This window comes from Trichosurus vulpecula, chromosome 1 (genome assembly GCF_011100635.1).
Source record: "Trichosurus vulpecula isolate mTriVul1 chromosome 1, mTriVul1.pri, whole genome shotgun sequence".
Lineage (NCBI taxonomy): Eukaryota > Metazoa > Chordata > Mammalia > Diprotodontia > Phalangeridae > Trichosurus > Trichosurus vulpecula.
This window is the reverse complement of record NC_050573.1, coordinates 47772879-47795848: the sequence shown is the minus strand read 5'-3', so window position 1 is coordinate 47795848 and position 22970 is coordinate 47772879. Positions and strand designations below refer to the sequence as shown.

The following is a 22970-nucleotide window of genomic DNA, read 5'->3' as shown; positions in this document are numbered from 1 at the left end:
GAAGACTGAGATTCAAGTCTCATCTCTGAACACACTGGCTGTCTGACTCTAAGCAAGCCACTTAACTTCTGCTGGCTTTAGCCAACAGTCAAGTACTCCAGGTTGCAGAGAAGATGCTGACCTACAATGGTAGACAACTTCCTCATCTAGGAATTCCTTATGTCAATGAAATCATAGGTCCAGTCCCAAATTCTTTGTTTGTTTACAGTTGATGAGATTGAAAAAAGGAAATGTTAGAGTAAGTTAGTTAGTTTCAGGAAGACATTTTTTCAAAAGGTGTGGGGACGTTAACACTTCTATTGTTCTGTGTGGTAAATCAAAAACTGTAAACTTAAACACGGTATATTTCTTTTACTTTGATGCAGAATTTCATCACTTCAGTATTACTAGAAAATGTAAACTGGAAGTTGTCTAGGACAAAATAGTATCAAGATTAGCAGGGGAATTCTAACTGTAAAACTTTTCTCCCAAGAATAAATGCTTATGTATTAACACAATGCCTCTGAAAAGCTAAAGGGTCTAGATTATTTTTTCCACACCTTCAAAGATTCAACACTAGCTACAGTTCAAGACCCTAGGCCTGGTATTAGAGGTCTCCCCAACCTTACCTGCCATTCTTCCTTCATGTGTCCCCCTCCACTGCAGCCAGTGATCATCTCTTCAGCGTCATATCAAGATGGGCCTCAGATCTCAGCACTTCTATCAAACCTTCCCAAACCATTCCCCTTTTATCCTCCCCCCTCCACTTCCCTCAGGGTTTATCCGATCCTACAGCTCCTTAACTTGTGTCAACTATTCTTTCAAAGCCCTGGTTCTATGTGCTGGTCTCCCCAACATGAACCACATCAAATGAGAATTTACCAGACGAGCAACTTGGAGGTTGGCTACCGTCGTGCCAGTGAGAAGAGCTCCAGGCCTTGGGGCTGCAACTGCTGCCAACTGTGGCGTCTGCTGCGGCTGCTGCTGTACCTGTACTTGGGTGGCCTGTGGCTGGGCCCCTGGCTGGGCCTGCTGCTGAGGTCCCGACTGCGGAGGCAGCTGGAGTTTCTGTTTCTGCATTTTGATCAGGTGTTCCTAAGAACAAATAAACTGCCCGTTATTATGCAAAATGTTTAAAATTTACTCTCTTAAAAATCATAAACTGATATGCCCTCATGCATAAATTAAGTCTTAATACCTAAAGAGAATGCAATCATTAATAATAACTCATCTATTACACATATGCACACGCGTGCGCGCACGCGCACGCGCACACACACACACACACACACACACACACACACACACACACAGCTTTATGGTTTTTAAAGTGCCTTCCATATATAATATGGATTTGAGAAATTTATTGGCATCCTGGGATTTGTAATTCAGACTGAGATGTATTGCCTCTCAGCAATGAGAGCAGTCTGGGACTATCATGAACTTTACATTCATGAAAGTAGAGTTTGAACTTTACATAATGAAATGACAAAACAGATTCTGATCGATTAGCAAGTCCATAACAAGAAGAAATCGGTAGGTCTCACAAAAATTTTAATTTAACAAATTGCAGTTTCATCAAATAAATCTAAGCCTGTTCACTATTGAAGTGGTTCAACTATTCTGTAAAGTAATTTGCTACTATGCTAAGAAAGTGACAAAAAATGTTCATATACTGTGATTCTGAGATCTTACCACCAAAAGGAGGTCAATAATAAAAAAGATAGGCTCTATATACACCAAAGTATTTACAACAGCACTTTTTGTATTTGCAAAGAACTGGAAACAAAGCAGATGCCCAGCCACTGGGGAATGGCTAAACAAGTTATAGCACATGAAAGTAAAAGAATATTGTGTTACTATAAGAAAAATGCTATGATAAATGAAGACCAGTATGGAAAAACCTATATGAAATGATGCAAACTGAAGTCGTCAGAAGCAGAAAAACAATGTACAAAAGGAGTAGGAACAATGTAAATGGGAAGGACAACAACAGAATAATCCCGACGCTGAGCAGTGATGATGACAAACCTCGGCCCCAGGGAAGAGAAGAGAGCCTCTCACCTTCTTAGCTAAGATGCGGGCTTCGAGTGTGAAATACTACTTAATGCCACACGTGGCTGAAATGTTCACTCTTCCTGAACTATCTGGTTTCTCTTTTTTTACTCTTTGTTACAGATAGGAAGGGTAAGGGGAAAGACATTGTGAAATGGAAGTGATGTGAAAATAGATGGCATCTCAAACTATTTAACTGAAAAGTTCTTATGTCTACAAGAGGAAGAGCCATTTAATACAACAAAATCTGGAATGCTCTCCCTCCCCATCTCTGCCTACTGGCTTACATTAGTTTTCTTAACTAAAATCCCATTTTTTTAAAGGAAGCCTTCCCCAATCCCTCTTAATTCTAGTTTCTTCCCAGCATTAATTATTTTGGTTTATCCTGTATATAGTTTCCTTTGCACATATTTGTTTACATATTGTCTACCCCATTAGATTGTGAGCTTCGGGGCTGGGGTGATGGTGAGAGGGGAACAGGTGGGACAGGACTGTCTTTTGCCTCTCTTTGTATCCCTAGAACTTAGCATGGTGTCTGGCAAGTGGGAGGCAATTAATACATATTTACTGATTGAATGACTCCTTGGTTGATAATGAAGTCCATGGGACTACAAGGGTTAAGAACTCTGCTGTAGAGTTAGACTAGTCTGAGTCCATCTCAGAGACATTACTTCAAGGTACAGTTACAAAGCTTGGCGTGGGGATAGAGGACCTTTGGCCTCAAAGCCCTATGTGGCCTTCTAGGTCCTCGGGTGAAGCCTTCTGACTAAGTCCAAGTTTTACAGAACAAATCCTTTTATTAAGGGGATTTGTTCTGTGAAGTCTGGAATCAAAGGGCCACACTTGAGTGTTTCTCTCTTATCTTCATGATTGATGACCTTTCTCTGGTATATGGTTCTGAATATGTACATTCTCTTGTGATAAAACCTAAAAAAAATTTAAAAGACAGAAAAACTAGGTATCTAAAACCTACTGGGCTCTGGCTCAGAAAAGTCAAACTTTGAAATAATATTCAAGAATGATCACAGCATCTGACCAGCCCCCTGCCCCCCCAAAAATATTTTTTCACCAGTTTGTACATGATTTCTGAAATTCTTCCCTTAAGAATACCCTGCTTTGACTAAGGCACTACCCTATGTTCAAATATAAGTTCCTTTGGGAGAGCTAGTAATATACATTATTATATGTGAAAATCTGATGAAAAAAGATCTTAATAGGGATGATGAGGTGGAAAAGGTTTAAGATGGGGATTGGATCAAAGGCAGGGATCAAGAGTGGGGTGGGCAGGAAGCATGTGTGTACAGACTGGGTAATTGTGGGTAGGATTCTGAGAAGGCCAAGAATATGACGATATTGAGCCTCAAGAGGAAAAAGGAAGAGGAGGTCACTCAGAGTACACACCTCCTCCTTCTTTATAGTTCTGTCCATTCTTGGAAGCTCCTAGGATTTCACAACCTGATCTCTCTCTCTCTCTCTCTCTCTCTCTCTCTCTCTCTCTCACACACACACACACACACACACACACACACACACACACACGCAGAAACACAGGGTTTTTTCATGTCGAGAGAAGGAAGAAATGGGCCGAAGACCAAGGAGATGAACTGGACCAGGGTATGCAAAGGGCAGTGAGGTTAAGTACAAATGAAAAGAAGAAGCTAAAAAACCAGGAGCTCCAGAGTCAGGAAGGGTGTTTAATGGTAAGGTACTATAACGTCCCACAAAAAAACAAGATGCAGAAAGTAAGCATTTATATATAAAACATTCTCATTAAAAGATAACACAAACTGGCTTTACCCACATAAACAATGTTAAGTTTTGATGAAGCAGGAAAAGATTCTGAATGATCCAGGCATCAGAGATTTAACCCATTGCACTGTTCTTATATGTTAGTTATGCCTAAAAAAAAGTTTCCCATCATTAGTTCTCAGAAGCACACTTCTCACCGGTGTTAGCTTCCCCACAGCTTTCATTTGGGCAGGGGATTGGGCCTGGCCCTGGATCTGTGGGACTTGCACCTGGGCTGCCTGCTGCTGCTGCTGCTGCTGCTGCTGCTGCTGCTGTTGCTGCTGCTGCTGCTGCTGCTGCTGCTGTCTGAGAAGCTGGAAATGGGCTGGGGTGATGGCTTTGCCAGGAAGCTGAACCCCTGTGGCTGAAAAGATGTTTCTTTCATTAAAGGGTGGCATCTTCCTTCCTACCCCATGTTCCACATCATCTGCAGATAACAAGAACTTTAATAGTACGACTACCAAAAAATGAAAGTGGAATCAAGCTTTTACCTTGAGTCACCTGAGTCACCAAAGACCTGGTCTGAGCCTGCACAGGAGTCAGGTTGGTGGTCACCACAGCAGAGGCTGTCACAGAAGTGACAGCACGCACCCCCTGGGTAGATGCTAGAGAGACCAGCTCGGTGGATGCTGCAGGTGTGGCAACTGTCCGAGGCTGTGCATGAACCACCTGAGCAGGAGAAGCATTGCCTGTGGTCTAAAAAAAGCAGAAAGACACAGGTATCAATTCACCTCAGACAACCTGGAAGCACTCTGAAGCTCAAAAGGAATTTTCAAGGAAAAAATAAAGAAGAAATATTTAAAAAAATAAGACTGAAGAAAAATAAATGACAGAGCTCTTAAAAAGAAAAATATTATGTCAATATAAACAAACTATATTCCAATTTTACAGCTGGAATTTCTGATGAACTAAAAGTGTATTATCAATATAACAACTTAAAATATGGATGACTGTATTCCCCTATCACATAATGCTTCATTAAAGAACTCTAACTCAACTACAGAAATAATTAATTTCCTATGTTGAGAAGAGAACCACTCAAGCTGACAACATAAGACTCACCTTACCTCTATGTCTTCACCTGGAGGACCTTCTGTTTTTTCCACTGAGAATCAGGAAATTGTGACTATCCTCTGAATCTATCGTCTTGCCTAACATAATAACTACTTAAATAATATTTGGTGTTTTCACACATTAAGAACTGTCTTCTGAGGAGACACAGTGAGTAGAGCACCAGCCCTGGAATCAGGAGGATCTGAGTTCAAATCTGACCTCAGACACTTGACACACATATTAGCTGTGTGACCTTGGGCAAGTCACTTAACCCAATTGCCCTGCCTTCACCACTGCAAAAAAAAAAAAAAAAAAAAACTGTCTTCTGTATGATGAAATATGTGACCAATTTTTCCTTGCTTCTTGCCCTGGCTCTCACCCCTTGCAATGAAGCCCTTAGGTGTCTACAAAAGCACTGGTCATGGCCTCACAGTGCTCCTGTTGCCACAAGCCTGGCCCATACCGTTCAATTCCACAAACACCTATTAAGTGCCATTGTATGCAAGGTAGTCTTCTTTCCTGGAGCTCTTGTCTTCACCTGGATCTTATTATCTTAGAAGAGAAAAATTAAGTACAAACAACATCTTCATCAGAAGACGGACTGCTGGATTACGTCAATTCTAAGCAATTTTAGCATATGTTATATATGGGAAGGGCTGTTTTTTAACAGATACTTTGAAAACGCTTGGGACTATCAAACTATCTTGGTAGAAAAGAGTAATTTCACTCTTCCCTAGAAACTTCATCTTATCTCCCTCCGAATAAGTACTAACTCAAACATTTCCTCTCAGAATGCTGTCTTCCCAACCTCTCATTAAACCTCAAAATAATATGCTGGTCAATGCACTGGGGGCATTTCCCTTCTTCCTATGACTCAAGAGATTCAGAGATTTTTAAACTTCTGTTTGTACATGTACTGGCCTATGGATGAAATGAGAATGAAAAGGAGGGAAGAGGAGAGAGGTTTCTAACCAGTCCTGGCTAGAACCTGATGGCCTTCACATGCCAGAGGACCCTTCTCCCTCCTACAACAAGCAACATAACTTTAAGAGAAAAGTCACTCTTGATTATCTTAATAGTGGTTAGGCACTACACCATTTCTGCATTACTTCATGTGATTTTCATGGCTAGCTTGGGAGAAAAGAAAGAGTTTACTAGCTCCATATTTAGAGATGAAGAAACTGAGGCTCACAAAGTGTCAGTGATTTTCCAGTAAGTGGTCAGACCAGGCCCAGAACTTAGACTAGGTAGTTCCAGTTTCTTTCCACTGTATTACCCCAGTGATTAATGAAAGGAACAATAACTTCCATTCCTATCCAGAAGGTACCCAGCAGGAGACTTCTTCCCAACATTCCTGTATTTGTAGAGCTCAATGCTCTCTTATTCAGTGCTGGAGAAGACACAAGGGCTACTTCTTAACCCAGCAGCTAGCTGATATGGTACGGGAAAAACCAAAGGCCTTCAATAATATCATACCATCAATAGACTGCGGATTAACTTACTGTTAAATTTCCAGGCACAACCGGCGAAGCAATACGCTTGTTAATGGACTGAAAGGTGGCAGCAGGGACTCCAGCTATTGTGTTCACTATAACATTTCCGCTAACTGTACCTGCAAAGAAAATATATGTTTAAGGAAAATATGTAAGACAAGGACATACTTTCTTATGTCAAAGCTTTCTTAGTCTTCTTACCGGTTGGCATGCTTGTCCCAGTAGCTGATGTTTTAATTGTTCCAGCCTGTTTTAGAAAGAAGAGTCAAGGTGACTTTAAAATTGTTATTATTTTGTAGCTGAAAAAAATTGTGAGTTTCTCAAATACAAATAAAATGCCGTAAGATGCATTTGTCATAAGAAAGTTATTTCCACATTTGGCTAGTGACTCATGAGGATGGTGCTCGAGCATGGCTTACAACAGTGAATCTCTATAGAATGGGACTTGGTAATCAGGTTTGTGAACTGGCTTCCTCTGGCAGTCAGTCTAGGGAAGCCTAGGGATGGACCTCTGCCCAGAATCAGATAGTAGGGGGAAAAAGATGTCATTTTCTTCCTAACCAAGTTCATGGACTCCCTGAAATCTATCCATGGACTCTTTGGACCCATGGAGTCTGTGGACCTTAGGTTAAGAATTCTTGCTCTAGAAGAATCCTGTATAACACAATATTTACTTCACTCCATGTCAATATAATGGTCACTGTATAAATGTTATCTATGAGCTATGTATAAATGCAAGTGAATTGGGGGAGAATAAGATAAAGTTTCCATTACTCTACTCTTTTTCCATTTTAATCATCTTTACCAGAAGCCTGCGAAAAATGTTCATTAAAACAACTACAGACTCAAGGACTGAAGAGATTAAAAACGAAAAACACACATGCACAACATATCCCTCTTTTCTTCACTGCATTCGTCCCTTAGAAGTTCAAATGCTGATTTAATGAAAAGAAACTGGACTTTAGTGTAGATTGTCCCCAGACCTGAAATGCAATCTCTAGCAAATACTCATTATAATAACATTCTACTACATAAAAACCATTTGGATGGTCTATGGACTTCTCACTATTATTCCTGTACTCTGGGAACCTGACTTTGACTGTGCCCCCACTCAAATCTTTGGGACACAGGAAACTCATGCTGCTAGTTCAGTGAGTCTTACTTGCTACAAGAGAAGCCACAAGTACCTTTAGAGGATCAATACTTTACCTTCATTTTGATTAATACTGAAAAGCTGTAATTGTTCACAAGAAATACAGTGTAATTTAAAACCTTATTTAAAGAACTACATCCAACAGGTTACCCAGATGATCTAAGCAGCAGGTTTATAGAACTACTAAGTGCGAATTTGGAAAGAAGACCATTAGATTCAACCCGGTGGGTGCAAGGCAAAATGTTACTCAAAACAGACTCTGTTTTGACTAAAGAATGAGCCTCTCTTTGGTTTTTTTATATTAGAGACACAGGTTGCATAAAGGAACAGAGATCAAAGGAAAAGGACAGGAGACTGCCTACCTTGGTATGTTTACAACAACTCTTTCATTCATCACTCCAACTCAACAAGCACTTTTTAATCACCTACTATGTACCAGTCACCACTGATACAAAGATGAAACCGAAAAAGCCCCTGCCCTTAAATCACTCTACTGAAGAAAAACTTCTATGCATATACTTGCTCGAGCGCTCGAGCACACACACACACACACATCATCCTAAACAAGAGGCATATAAACCCAAAGTAATCTGCATGCTAGATTCAACCACACTCCAGGAAGACAACTCAAACAATTCAGAACACGAAAGGTGGCATCTGACTTGTTTAGAAAAAAGCCAGGGATTCTTTACAATGCAGGTGAGGACTAAAGACAACACACTTTAGGCAAAGGAGACAGATGATGAAAAGATGCAGAAATAGGAGAGGGAAGAATGTCTACAGAAAGAGGTTGGCAGTAGATTAAGACTTTAAATGGCCACATTCTCTTTTGTCACAGGCTAACTGGCAGGCCCCAGAGCTTATTTAACAGGAGGGGTATGGTCAAAGCTAAGCTTTACAAATACCTATTTGGGAAAGGAGAGAGTAAAAGCAAGGAGAATGATGAGGAGACCACAACAATGGTCTAGGCCAGGGCTGTCCAAAATGCAGCCCGAAGTTCGATTTATGCAGCCCACCTACAAGCATAGAAATTTACATAAATGCTTTAGGTAAACAAAGCTGAGCTACCACAGAACGCTCACTAAAATGGCAAATCAAAATATACTGTCTATTGTTTCAATAAAAACCTAAGGTTGGACAACCCTGGTCTAGGTAAAGGGCCTGAACCCCCATGCTGACTGTGGACATGGAGAAGAGAGGGTCTCTATCTTTGAGGGTTGGAGAGTTGGAATCAACAAGACCAGAGATGGGGGCAGATGAGAAGGAAGAGTCGAGCATGAGTCTGGAGCTGTGAACCAATGTGACTAGAGGAATGGTGGTATCCTTGACAGAAACAGAGAAGTCAGAAAAGGGGAAAGGATAGTTTGAGGTGGGGAAGCTGAGTTTTATTTTGGTCATACCAAATATGGAACATCCAAGTGGAGATTTCCAGTAGGCAGTTTTTTAGGAATACATATTGAGGACTAAAGATAGAGCTCTGTCCCCTTCTCTCTGCTTACATGACCACCCCAAATTCAGACTCACATCAAGAGTCTCTTAGTTGGTCTCCCTGTCTCTATTCTCTACAATCCATCTTTCATCTAGTTGACAAATTAATATTCCTAAAGCACAGGTCTGACCTTGTCACTCCCCTGTTCAGTAAGTTCCAGAGGCTCCCTCCTCCTAGGATAAAAAAGGTCTCTCTCTGGCATTTAAGGGCCTTTACAAACTGTCTCCTCCCTATGACATTTCTTCACCTCATATATCTGATGTTCTAACTCAACTGGCCTACTTGATCTGCCTCATCAAGGTCATTTATCTCCCTCGATGTACCTTCACTCAGTCCTCACTTCTACCTCTCAGACCTCCTCAGTTTCAAAGATCAACTCAAGCACCAATCTTTGACAATATTTTCCAATTCTCCATTCTCACTCCCAAATCCCATGGCCAGAATTATATGCAGCAGGCCAGCCAAAGGACTAGCCCTACGATTTTACAGCTATAAGGAACTCCCCAGGGGAAAAAATTCTCTCTACCAATGAAGGTTAGCACATTCTCTGCAATTTATAGTCCTATAGAGATATCTATAACACAGAGAAGACAAGTCACACAGCCTGCGTCAGAAGTAACAGTTAAGCCCATATCTTCCTGGTTTTGAGGTCAACTATATCATAAAACCTATTTACATATATGTATGTATATGTGTACATGTGTATCCCTCTATAGTAAAGAATTATCTGGGTACATGTTGTTTCTCCCCAGGAGAAACTCCTTGAAGGCAGGGACCTCCATCTTTGTAATCTCACTTCTAAGTACGGTGATTGATGCATGGGACTTATTGAGTGTTTGTGGAATTAAACTGAAGAACTGAAAAATGGTTCTGAAATTCAAAAGCCCTCTGTTAGTCTATAACTTAAATATTTTTCAGTTAGATACTCTCTATTCTTGGTTCATTCATCACTCCCATATTAGATATGTACTTCATAAAAAAAATCCCATTAAACAGTGAGTAAAATGCTAAGTAGGACATTGGAAAAAAAGTCATCCAAAGCCAATTATCAATTTCTATTTTAAAAAATACATTAAGTGGACTTCTACCAAAAAAATTTCCTCCATGCTATGCAGTATTATCTTACCTATATTGTTACTATCAATTTTTTTCATTTTGGTTAAGACAATAAAGTTATTTTTTGTTTTGTGATCTAGGCTTCGGGATGTAAACAGCTTCACAAAAGAATCGCTTCTTTTTTGGTTCATGTCAATTGGCTTGAACCATATCTTGTCTCTTTTTGTTTTTAAACACTTCTCCCTTCTCACCAATACTGCCGTGCTGGCCACAGTTGTAATTGTAGTCTGCACCTTTGTCTGCTGCTGCTGCTGCTGTTGCTGCTGCTGTTGCTGCTGCTGCTGCTGCTGCTGTTGCTGCTGCTGCTGCTGCTGCTGCTGTTGCTGCTGCTGCTGCTGCTGGACTCCAGGAGGCTGGACCTGAGGCTGGGTCTGGCCTGCCTGCTGCCCAGCTGTTCCCTGCTGCCCAGGCTGTTGCTGCTGCTGGGGGGGCTGGGTGCCCGTCTGCTGCTGGGCCCTCTGCTGCTCAGCCAAAGCCTAAAAAAGCAACAGGTTAAAAAGAGATACAAGAGAGATCCCAACTACAAACACAATTCCCTGGGGTTCTTGTCCTGGAACACACATTGACAAGCACAGCCTTTTTTCTCCAATTTTAGACTATACATATTCAGTCTAACTAAAATGTAGTTGCATACCTTTTTCTCTTTTGCAATTCTCTCAGCACGCAGAGATGCAACCTGAATTGGAGGCAGGGGTTTGTCGTAGTTGATTCCACTGAAAGAAGATGGAAAAATGTGGGATTTACTAAGCATACATGCCCTGCGACTATGTTGAGTGCTGCACATACTAGGACAAAAATAAAACAGTCCCTGCCCTGCCTTCAGGTGCTTTTATTCTCCTAGGACCTTCTTGTCAGCTAAAATCCTTTATTTACCAAGTTGCTGGCCATTAACTGTTCAGTCTCCATGGACACATGAGTCTTTAGCAATGCAGTTTAGGACTTCGGCTCAGAAGCCAGATCAGAACCAAAAATATAGTTCTGTCCCCTTCTCTCCACTTATATGGCCACCCCAAATTCAGACTCTCATCAACTCTCACCTGAACTACTACAATAGACTCATAATTGGTCTCTCTACCTCCAGCCTTTCCAGTACATCCTTCACAGATTTCTAGGGACCCAAACAGGAAAGCCAAGGCAAAAGCCAGCCATGACTACCGTAAGGCCTCAGAGGGAATCGAGGTTCAAACGAGCCAGGACAAAAATGCACAGCCACTTACCTCTCTGCTAGCACTGAAGCATGCTTTGGGTTCTTCTGGAAAGGATTCATGCCGAGTCTGAAGTGGACAGAATGGAGAGGAGAGAAATGTTGAAAGCATAAAACTTTTCCAAACCAAAGTCTACCAGATGGAAAGGGAGATGTTCAAACTCACTACATACAAAAAGATTTACCACAAGACACTGTACTCACACCTCAAGCAAAATTAACAGAAAATGAGCATTCGAAAAACATACAGAGGCTTGATTGGGGGGCTTCTCTTGCCGGCAGTCATTTTCATTAAATCAAAATGATTTGTGTACAGCTGAGTGTGGGTAGCATTTTCATCTTGGGCATAGATCTGGCTTGTACGAAGAGGACGGTTGTTTTTGCTCTGAAACCAATGAGATGAGAACCAATCAAAATTAAAATATCAACAAGAAGCTAGAATTACCCCATGTGTCAAGAATAGGGTTTGCTTATTTGGAAGCTAATGGACATACAAGTTAAACTTTCCAAGATTAAATACATATAAACTTCCCTTACTCCTATCAAATATTTATGTTAGTACAAACTTGTTGAAGTGTCCAAATTTATGTGCCATGAAACTCAGTGGGGGAAATAGGTTTCCTTCATACATTAAGAAGAATGTTGGAATGACAAACTTTCAATGATGAATGAAAGCACCACCTTAGGAAAAGGTTTGAGTTACCATGTTAGATAAATTTTCCCTTGTTCCAAACTCTGGAAAAATAAAGTTCTCTTTAAATAACAAGTTCATACTCCCAAGAAATCTTAAAAGTGCAAAATATTAGAGCTGGAAGAGACATGGTATTCATTTTATTCCTACCCTCTCACTTTACAGATGAGGGAAGAGAGTCCCAGAGGAGAGAAATGAGTTGTCTAAAAGCACAAAGCAAATTAGTGACAAAGCCAAGACTCAAAACCAGATCTCCCAATTTCCAGTCCAGGGCCCTCTCCATTTCACAGTGCTGCTTCTACAAATTCTCAACATAAACACAATGGCAATGAAACCCATCCCAGATGGAGAGAACCCGGGATTCCTATATTGCCTATAAGAATGTGTATGTACACAAGGAGATATAGATATAAGCAGCTAGTTTATTCTTATTCTGTTTTTTTAGAGGGCGGAAGACAGGGCAACTGGGGTTAAGTGACTTGCCCAAGATCACACAGCTAGTAAGTGTGTCAAGTGCCTGAGACTGGATTTGAATTCAGGTCCTCCTGACTGCAAGGCCGGTGCTCTACTCACTGCATCACCTAGCTGCCCCAAGCTAGTTTATTCTTAAGTGAATACCTTTAACTAAGGAGGGTAATGTCCAAGAAAATTTAGAACCAGAAATCATACATGCAAGATTAAGATATCACAAGATAACGTAACCATTCTATATTCCCATATATGCGTCATTTTCAAAACACAAAATTCAGCAGAGAAAGACAGTGAGAAAAGAAAAGTGGAGAAAAAAAACCACTGAGAACATCACACAATACCAGATAATTAAATTATGTTAAAGTCAAAGTTAAGGAAGACTGAGTGGTAGGGGAATTCCTGTTGGCGTGAACTGTTTTGGCTTTGAGGGAGTGAGAATTCTACTTTGCCTCCTTGGTGCCATCAGGCTCTATTCTGGCACACTAGGGACCTGCGACCTGATTCTCCCAAGTCTGATTCTCATGACTATTCTGAACTAGGATGGAATAACCATGGTAGGAGCTGTAGGAAGTCTCCTGCTGGTGTTAAGTGGGCTACTATTTGTTCTCTAATGCCCACAAGCAAATCCTTTAGCTCTAGGAATGAAAGGCACTGTAGCAAATTCTGAATGGTCCAACTTTTGTGAACTATTAAAGGAATTCTGAGTCTGTCTTCTTACGTGTGCTTCTTTGCATCAGCACTAAAACAAGGTTTTCCAATTTATTCAGAATATCACCTTCATACCTTATAAATATTTTTTGCCTTTTTCTTTGGATTAGCTTCATAAATCAGCTATAAGAGAAGAAAACATTTTAGCTTTATTTTTTTCCATATTAAAGCTATGGCTAATTACCATTAATGCTTCCAAAACACACAGACATAAGGCATTTCAGGAAGTCTCTTTTATGAAGGTACCTCATAATGCTACTATGAAGAAAGCTTGTTTTGTTTGAAGCAAACAAATGCTTCATTTTGAGATTAAAATGTTTCAGTGAAAAAAATGATTCATACGGAAAGTAGGTAATTTTCTCAAATAAATAAAAGATTCTAAATTTATCCCCCAAAATATTAATTTATCAAATAAAATTTTGGAGGACTCCCTAAAAATGCCTGACTTTGTATTCTGTTACTGATGGAAAGATATAATCATGTGTTCATGCTCTAACAGGAATCTAAGAATCTGGTTAAAGTAGATGTAGATCCTATTGCCTATTTGTAAATTCTGTTCAGATAAATCCCGTCACTCAATAGGCTACATTACCAACAAATAGGGCATGATATAGAGAAAGACCACTACACTCAACAGATGTATTTTACTGACATGGACTAAAGCCAGATGCCTTCCAGTACTATATAGTTTTGAGATTCTCCCATAGAGAATCAAGCAGTGCTAGTTGCATGAGGAAAGAAAGATGAAAAAACAGAAAGAGATAACCAAAGAGGGCCCAAGAAGAAAAACATTGCAAAGTGGAGACATGAGTGTTCTTTCACTCTAGAAGGGAAAAAAACAGTTCCTCTTCCTTTCTGAGCTAGCACACCCATTCTAGTGTGTTGCATCTTTTTTTTTTCAACAAAAGTTACTAAACAATTGGCTACATTGTAAATGTACTGTAAATACCGTAATTTTCTACATTCTTTCTTAAACTTGAAACAATCAATATGCAACTCAGTCCCCCTGAAACCACCGTAACACGCCAAGAGATTGAGGGAGGGGTTTAATGACAAAACAATTTGGATAAAACTAGCTCCATAATCTCTTCTGCAACCAAACTGATGATTAGTATAAAGGAGCCATTTTTCTGTTCTTAACCCACTACTCTGTTAAAAAGAAAGTAATGATGATAGAATAATAAAGTGACTTCACCGATAACAATTTCACAATAGAATTTTGCTGCTGGGTATAAAGGTTTGCTTCAAATGACAGATTTTACAGTGGCTTGATAAAAATCATTTGATTTAGCAATAAAAATTCTAAGTTACCATCCTTCTGTATCTAGTTTCCAGAAAAGCATCCCTGAGCTTAAACTCACCTTTCCCTCTTCTCTCGGAATGATGACGTTTTCATAGCGGTTCCGGCACTGTTTCGAAGATCGATAAACTCGGCTGCAGGAATTAACAACATCACTAACAAGATCCCAATTAGGTGTGTGTGCTGGTGACACAACAGTGAGATTTAAAGGAAGCTCAAGCAGCTGCTTTACAGCCTAAAGAGAGAAGAGATTTCAGATTAAAATATGTCAACAAAAGTACGAATTAATTTATTTTTCTGTGTCTAAGGAAGACTTGCTACAAAAGAACACAGAAGCTTCCAACAGCACAAGAGCAGGGAGAGGAAGACTCAAAGAATCATGGCAAGGCTTCTCTTACCTGCAGCAATGCCCAGTCTTCACTAATGAGCCACTCTGGGTTGTCCTGCCCAGACTCTGCTGTTGGTTTGACAAAAGTTGGCAAAGGTTTGGCAAACTGGGTCTGTTGCTTCAACAGAATGTTCTTCTTCTGCTCTTTGCCCTCTCGCCGCATCTTCAACATCCCCGGAGTCGCTCGGTCAAAGAGAGATCGAGGAGGAATGACAGCCTCCCCGTGCCGCTGCTTCTTCTTCCGACCGACAGCTAAGGAAGAGACACCTTCTTTAGCAAGAAGATAACGAAACACTGGTGAAAGTGATCACAATGAGCAAAGGAAATGGTATATACTGGGCAAAGAGACAGTGTCTACAAAATGCTGTGCTAATCAGACCCCATAAAATGTGAACTGTTATCAATAAACTAGTGTGTCCCCTCCCCCTAGTGCAAAAAGGCATATGAACTCACATCCCTTGTAAATCACAATTGAAGAGTTTTAGTAAGTTTCATTTTCATTTTTAACTCAAATCTAGCTAAAACAAAAGAGATAAGACAAGTAAAAATAATTGAATACCACTACTAGCTTCCTTTCATAAGCTTCATGAGCCAAGTAACTAGGTCTCTCAAATAGAAAGTGATATTTCACTCTCATGAGACTAGATACACAAATTGCCCAGACCAACAAACACATAATGTCAGTAAGTCCACCTAAGAATCATCATGGCCCCATTTACCAGAGGGATCTGTCTTGTGTCGCTTACGCTCCTTCCGCACATAAACTGGAGGCAGCTTAGACTCAGGGATAGGTGTGTTCTCATACATCAGACACATGACTGAGTCAATATAGATGTCATTGTCATCCTGAGGAGGAGTAGGAGGAGTCCAAAGCTGTACAAAGAAAATATTTTCTATTACATTTGTCATATAACGTGAAATCTGCTTGACAGTGAAATGAAATTAAATGAAGTGACTCACTGGCATAATTTCTGTCTGCCCATCAGTATCTTCATAAACATATTCCTGTAGGAGAAATGGGGAATATTAAGGATTTAAGACAGGGCTGTCCAACCATAGGTTTTTATTGAAACAACAGGGAATATATTTTGATTTGCCATTTTAGTGAGAGCTCTGCAGTAGCTCAGCTTCATTTACTAAAGCATTTATGTAAATTTCTATGCTTGTAGGCAGGCCGCATAAATCGCACTGCAGGCTAGCCCATTTTGGACAGCCCTGATTTAAGAGATCACTGAACATGCAGCATTCTGTCTAAGAACAAGATAAAGGATTTTAATTGCTGCATCTAAAATAAATACAGTATACTGGAGAAGATATATACTGTTTCCTAATGATTAGTAAGATTTTACAAAAAGCCTCACCCCAGAAGGCTGTGTTTTTAATAAAAAATGGGTCAGTTATACATTTTCATGGAAGATATGTTTCTTGATACTAACTTACACTTGATAATAGTTTTTAATATTAAAAATATGTGCAGCCATGTATGCAATTACAAGCACCTCCAACAACGATGCCCAAACAGTTTCTTCCTTGGGGTTTGAGAGGTACCCTGACATTACCATGTTGTAGGCATCTTCTCTGGTGTACGTCAGTAATTCTTCCTCCTCCTCTTCTAAGAGTACTATGGCATCCCTCTCTTTAAGTCGTTTCATATTATTGGATTCCCACTCCTTTGAAGCTATTGCTACCTCCTAGGAACAGGATTCATCAGAAAAAACACTTCTAAAAATCTTGTCTAGCAACATAAAATCGTAAGCACAAATTCTATTATATGCTACCACCTTCATTTCTAATTTCTTCTTTCTTTTTCTCTTCTTTTCACAACTTTTACCAGACCACCTTCTTTTACACTGATGCTAACACTTATTTATGACTTGTAATCTAGAATGCATTCCATTATTGAACACAATCTCTCTCCAATACAAAAGTTATATACAAATCTACCCCTCTGCGTACATAAGCTTCTCCAAGTCTATTAGCAATTACATTCATTATCTATCTGCATGATGCAAGGCAAAGAGCCCAAGTTTCCTCATTTCAGAGGCTTGGTATAAAGGAAAGTGCACTGTAAACTGTAAACAGCTAAGTACTTATAAGTTACTATGTTACTGTTTCTCAAATAGTTCTCGTGGTGTGACTGTTTTGAAACTGCATGTAGGTCATATCCATTTTAAACTCAGATGCATAAAACTATTCTCTTACCTCAATGCCTCTTGGTTTTTCCTGATCAATGGAAGCATGGAATAATTCAAGATAATTCAAAGCATACTTCTCAATTGGTGTGAGCTGTTTCAAAATACACATTTTTCAAAGATCATTAGTAGGAAGCTAATAGAATCCAAGACTCTCTCTCAGCCCAACATTTTAAATAATGAATCATACTACATGTCCCAAAGAAATTTGAAGCATTCCATGTGGGAATCAATACTGTTGCTACCCACATTGAATTTAAATCTTAAAAATGAAAAGGTTTAAAAATGAATTTTTAAAATTACTGCACCTGTTCCATAAAGTCAGCTAATTCTTCTAACTGTGAAGGTTCTTCATTAACTCTTGGATCATCTAATTCTGATGACAGAATATCAGCACTTGTTTCAGACACTGTTGTTTCTTCATATTTTGGAGTGTCATCCTCCAAATATTCAATACTCTTAAGAGCCTTGAGAAAACACATTTTCAAGTAAAATTTTAGGTATTTTTAAAAGAATCATAAAAAGAAAAGATTTCTAAAATGTTTATTCAACTGGGCACATTATAAAAATCACATTCCCCCATCCCCACCCCACAAGATCACTGACACTTCAACTGAATAAGTATTTATCCATGTAGCATTGTGGAAAAGTTTACAACTATTTCTTACAGTCTACTTAGGGAGAAAGGAGATATATATAGAAAACATTCTGATGAGAAAGTAAAAGGGTTTACCTAAAAAGAATGATCCAGACAGGACTTAGAAGTCACCTAGCTCATTCTCCCACCCATTACAAAAGAACATTTAATAATATACTTGACAAACTGGGCTCACAGCTCAAAACAGCTGTGGGTAAGACACAGACAGGTGGACAGGACAAGAAGGGTATGAAGGAAAGACTTTGAGTTAGGAATGAACATAGAATGTTCTGAGGACAATGGGAAAACATATCACAGGATTATAGACTTCAAACTAGAAGGTACTCCAGAAGCCATCCACTACAAACTTTCCATTCTATAAATAAAGAAGCCAGAGGCCCAGAGAAGAGAAATGGCAGGCCCTAGGTCATAGGGGCAGCACAACCAGGCCTGGAGCCCAGGCCAGTGTCTTCTATATACCCAACAGCTTCTCTGGACAGACTAAAGGGTTTAGACAGCACACCAGGATACAGAACTATGGGCAACTTGAGAGACACTAAAGGTTACAGGAGCTGCTTGGAGCAAATCGGCAGTAAGTGTCAGAGTATGAGTCTAACCAGCCTTATGGCTTCTTTCAGTAAAGCAGGTGAGGGATTCCCAAGGAGCCACAAAATGAAACCCCTACCTTGGAGAGATTGCTATGGCAGTGGTTTGAAAGATAACTTGAAGGAGTTAAAGGCAAAAAAGTAGAGAGAGCATGACAAAATACTGCAGCTACCTAAGCATGAGGTGATGAGTCCCTGAAGTAAGTAGAGAACCCTGGGAATGAAGAAGAAAGTAAAGAAACGAATGCTTCAAAGGAAGAACAGATGGGGCAATCAGTATGGGGTCACAAAGAGTAAGACACGACTCAACAACAACAATAAAAACAAAAGAAGGGAAAAGAAGTGGATAAGGAATAAGGAGATCCAGTTTCCAGTTTCGGTTCTGCCCTAGCTATAGGATTTGGGGGCAAGTCCTGCCCGATGTCTGCATCTATGATTACTAAACTATAAAATGAGGTTTTTTTCATCGATCTTGAAGGTTCTGCTCTAGCTCCAACATTCTAGATGTGCACTGAGTTCATTGTGGTAAACAATCTATAAAGAGCCAAAAAAGCTAAAGAGATGTTAGGCTGTAGGAAGAGAGGCATAACTTTAGAGTCCTCTTGTCCTTTGACCTCATTAGACCAGACTTCACCAGAAATAAGCAAGACTTGCAAAGCTGAAGCATGAACAAAGGAGGACAACCTGCAGAGGGAAGGCCCTTGAGTACATTACAAAAGAAGATCAGTTAGTTAGCCTGGGGAAAAGAAGACTCAGGGAGGGATCTGATAGCTATCTTTAAGCATGTGAATCTTTATGTGAAGTACGTATCCCAAGGAGAAGGGATTAAATTTTTTCCTCTTTGGCCCCAGAGGGCAGACACAATGTATGGAAGTCCCAACAAGCAGAGGTTCACCAAAGTGGAACGGACTGCCTTGAGAAGAGATGGGTTCCACTTCTTTGTGGCAAAAGCTGGAGGATCACATCATATATAAGAGAAATTTCTTTCACCTATGGGCTATACTATATGCCAATGAGATCCTTTCCAACTCTCAAAAGCCTGGGGGATGTCCATAGTCCCTACCTGGAAAGTAGTGATATCAAGGTAAGCAAAAAACCATAGGAGTGTAGCATCACAGAAGCAAAGACCAAGAGACAAATTAGATCAAGTACCTTAAGGATAGAACAGACTGAGAAAAGGCCATTGGATTTATGAAGGAGAATAGAAATGACTTTTAGGAGTTTAGTTTTTGTAATATAAGGTCACAAGTCAGATTTCAGGGGGTCAAGAACAATCACAAAGAAATAGAAACAGCTGATATTGACCATATATGCTATAATTTTGCCAGGAAAAGGAAATAAAAATATGAATTGCCAAAGTAGTGAGCAGGGTCAAAAGAAGTTTTGGGTTTTTTTATTTCAAAATGGGGAAAATTTTATACATTTGAAAGAAAATGAAATCATGGAAAAGGAGGTGATGACAGTAAGGCTCAGAATTAAACAGTTCAATTAAACATCTGTTAAGTATCTAATACGTGCAGGACACTGTACTAGATGACAAGGAATAAAGTTAAGTTACAAATGCTCTCTTCAACAATTTGCAATCTAACAGGGACAAGTATAAACATAAGGTACAAACCGCTATGCAGTAAGTACAAAGGAAAGGCCCAGACAAGGGGCTATTAGAAATTTAAGGGATTTAAAAAAATCTTCATAGAGGGGCAACACTTGAAGAACAACACTCTTGGGTCTTGAAGACAAGGAAGGATGTTAACAAGTAGAAATTTAGGGGGGAAATTCATTTCGGACATCAACTCAGGAGTAGGTAAACAAGATTCTTTAGAAGTCACAATGTCACACAATCTAGGAAACAAATGGAAGAACAATAAGCCTAATAAAAGAGGAGGAACACAATTCTCTGTTACAAGTTTTCTCAAGTGAAGAAGAGGCAAGATGGGACACTCCAAACAAATGGCCATGATCTTCACAGTTAAAATAGGAGATAAAATCATTTGCTAATATTGAAGGAAGACATGACAGAATTGAAGACTTGAAAGCAGAGGACAAGACTTGAAAGAGCTACTAGGGATGGGTTTGGGGCAGCTAGGTAGCCCAGTGAATGAAGCACTGGGCTTGGAGTCAGGAAGACTCGTCTTCGTGAGTTCATATCCAGCCTCATGCACTTGCCAGCTGTGTGACCTTGGGCAACTCACTTAACCGTTTGCCTCAGTTTCTTTCTCTAAGATGAGCTGGAGAAGGAAATAACAAACCATTCCAGTATCTTTGCCAAGAAAACCCCAAAACAGGGTCAGAGAGAGACACCACTGACTGCGGTGTCTATAAAATGACTGAACAAACAGGGGAGGGGCAGCGGGAGCAGAGAGGTGCTAGAAAATAATGAAATCAAGGAGATGAGTAAAAGGATTACTGCAAAGAATCTATATCCCAAATACAAATAATTCAGGTCTGAGCGGTTTTGTGTCTTTCTTCAGTAGACAACTGTTCTGCCCTGAAAGAGCTAAAAACCAAACTGCTGGGGTGCTCCAGTGTTGGAGATAGATCGCAGAATTTCAAAAAGGCAAGGGAGTAGCAGTGTAGGTAACATTAACATAGGAAACTAAAGAGTTAAGACTCAGAATGGATTCAATGTATCTGGAAAGGAGTGGATGAACCAGCTATAATAACCAGGGTTGAGTGATGAGAGCTCCTGGGAGGCTAGAGAGCGGCAACTTCAGTGACGTGAGGAAGTGGGAGAAAGAAATGGCAAAGTGGTTGGGGTCTCTAAAAAGGACATGCTTTGCCAGCCACTTCTTCAGGAAAAGTTACCTCTATAAAAGGCCTTGCGATTTTAGGTGCAATTGCTTCTGAGGCAGAGGGCTCCTGAGGAAGAACAACAAATTCTTCAGCTTTAACTCTGAAACCAGAGTCTTCTACAGGAGAGTGAACATCAAATAGCTCCTGGATAGTTTGCTGAAAGAATGAAAATGATCACATCTTTCAATAATTAAGGAAACACTTTTATACCCAACCCTAACTCAAAGCTCTAAGTGTGAAGGATTAATACCACATAATTATCCTGTTTTGAGTTATCTATTAAAAACAATGCCACGGATTGTGATATAATGCAACTCTGAGGATTTTTAACACATTAAAAATACCTGGGTTAAAAATGCCATGGAGTAGTCATTTCCTTGAGCAGCAACCTCTCTTATCAAATCTTTAGTTCCATTTTTCAACAATTTTTCTTCTATGGAATTACCACTCACAAGCCTACACAAGAAGAAAATATTTATTAAAGAGTTTGGTGTGACAATGAAAAAGTACAGAGCCACAAGGCACTGATAAAACAGCAGGAATTACTTCTAAAAACAATGATGATAAAGTTTAATACGGAGGGATTTGAAGCTTCCAAAGCACTTCCACTCATTTCATTTGGTATTCCCAACTCTGTAGAGTAGATTGGGCAGATATTGTCCACATTTTACAGACTGAAACTGAGGCTCAGAGAGGTAAATGATCTACCCAAGGTAGCAACACTAAACAACAGTGAAGTCGAGCCAAAAACCTGAGCTGGGACCCTGACTATTAATCCACTGACTTGGACCCCACATATAACTATTTCTGACTACATACCAAAAACATGAGACTCAAATAAATGATGTTGAATTCTGTCATGAAACAAGGACATCATACAAGAGACGTCTAGTTAAAGGTTGTTTTTATAGCGATATATAAGAAGCTATAACTAAGAGTCACTCATCAAACACTAAAAATAGAATGATAGTCTTTCTGTACAGTTCTGGGACTAGAAGTTATAGAAAGCTCTAAAAGTATACACCACAGGGCTTAATAATTTTCATATGTGTGTGTGTGTATATATATGTGTGTGTGTGTATATATGTGTGTGTGTATAAATATATATATGTATAAATATATATGCATGTATACACATATACATATGTATATTTGGTTTACAGTCCTAATGATTGCAGTTAATGACAAGAAAAATAGGTTCAACTTCTTTTGAAAGCTTTTAATTATATTTTGTAAAATTGTATGTACATTCATTACCATCAACTGCTTTCCTAGCATTTGAGTATTTGAGGAAGGGGCCAAACAAATGAAAAAATAAACAGGGCAGAATAATAAAAACAAATTAATATGAAAACTAGTGAGGTACAAATGAATAGGAAAAAAAGGTAAGTTAAATCGTCTGAAAGATGAAATGTTTTAATCTTCCTTGTAGAAAAAATGCTGATCTTTTATTTTTATTAGGTACATGGTATAAATGGGAAACATTTTACGGAGTTGTAGTCATATAAAAACAAAACTGAATTCTTATCATGAAAACTACCTGTATATGTGGATGTCCTTGCTTCTCCCGATTCTATCGCACCATTCTTGAGCCTTTGCATCCATCACAGGATTTAAGTCATTATCATAAAACACAACTGTGTCAGCTTCTACAAGATTTATACCTGTAGAGCGACTATGGGTGGAAAGAATGGCACAAAATATCCGCTTGTCTTTGTTGAAACTCTTCATAAGTTCCTAAATTGGAAATGAAATGCTTGTAAGAGTAAATGATAAAAAATTAAATGGAAGATTAGCCATTAATTGTTGCTGTTCAGTCATTCAGTCATGTGCAACCCTTTGTGACCCTGTGGAC

At 39.5% G+C, this 22970-nt stretch overlaps 1 protein-coding gene across 1 annotated transcript in view; it reads right to left on the bottom strand.

Moving 5' to 3' along the window:
- The window catches only part of EP400 (E1A binding protein p400), a 117330-nt gene that overhangs the window by 8481 nt on the left and 85879 nt on the right, over nt 1-22970 (bottom strand). Inside the window, exons 30-48 of the mRNA XM_036753586.1 lie at nt 22656-22852; nt 21460-21571; nt 21128-21271; nt 17389-17547; nt 17091-17174; nt 16448-16579; nt 15849-15893; nt 15608-15761; nt 14899-15140; nt 14562-14735; nt 11579-11715; nt 11344-11400; nt 10761-10839; nt 10318-10602; nt 6570-6615; nt 6378-6487; nt 4314-4518; nt 3981-4186; nt 862-1074 (exon numbers count right to left, since the gene is read on the bottom strand). Of these exons, the coding sequence (XP_036609481.1) occupies nt 862-1074; nt 3981-4186; nt 4314-4518; nt 6378-6487; nt 6570-6615; nt 10318-10602; nt 10761-10839; nt 11344-11400; nt 11579-11715; nt 14562-14735; nt 14899-15140; nt 15608-15761; nt 15849-15893; nt 16448-16579; nt 17091-17174; nt 17389-17547; nt 21128-21271; nt 21460-21571; nt 22656-22852 (2781 nt within the window). The remainder of the gene's footprint in view (nt 1-861; nt 1075-3980; nt 4187-4313; nt 4519-6377; nt 6488-6569; nt 6616-10317; nt 10603-10760; nt 10840-11343; nt 11401-11578; nt 11716-14561; nt 14736-14898; nt 15141-15607; nt 15762-15848; nt 15894-16447; nt 16580-17090; nt 17175-17388; nt 17548-21127; nt 21272-21459; nt 21572-22655; nt 22853-22970) is intronic.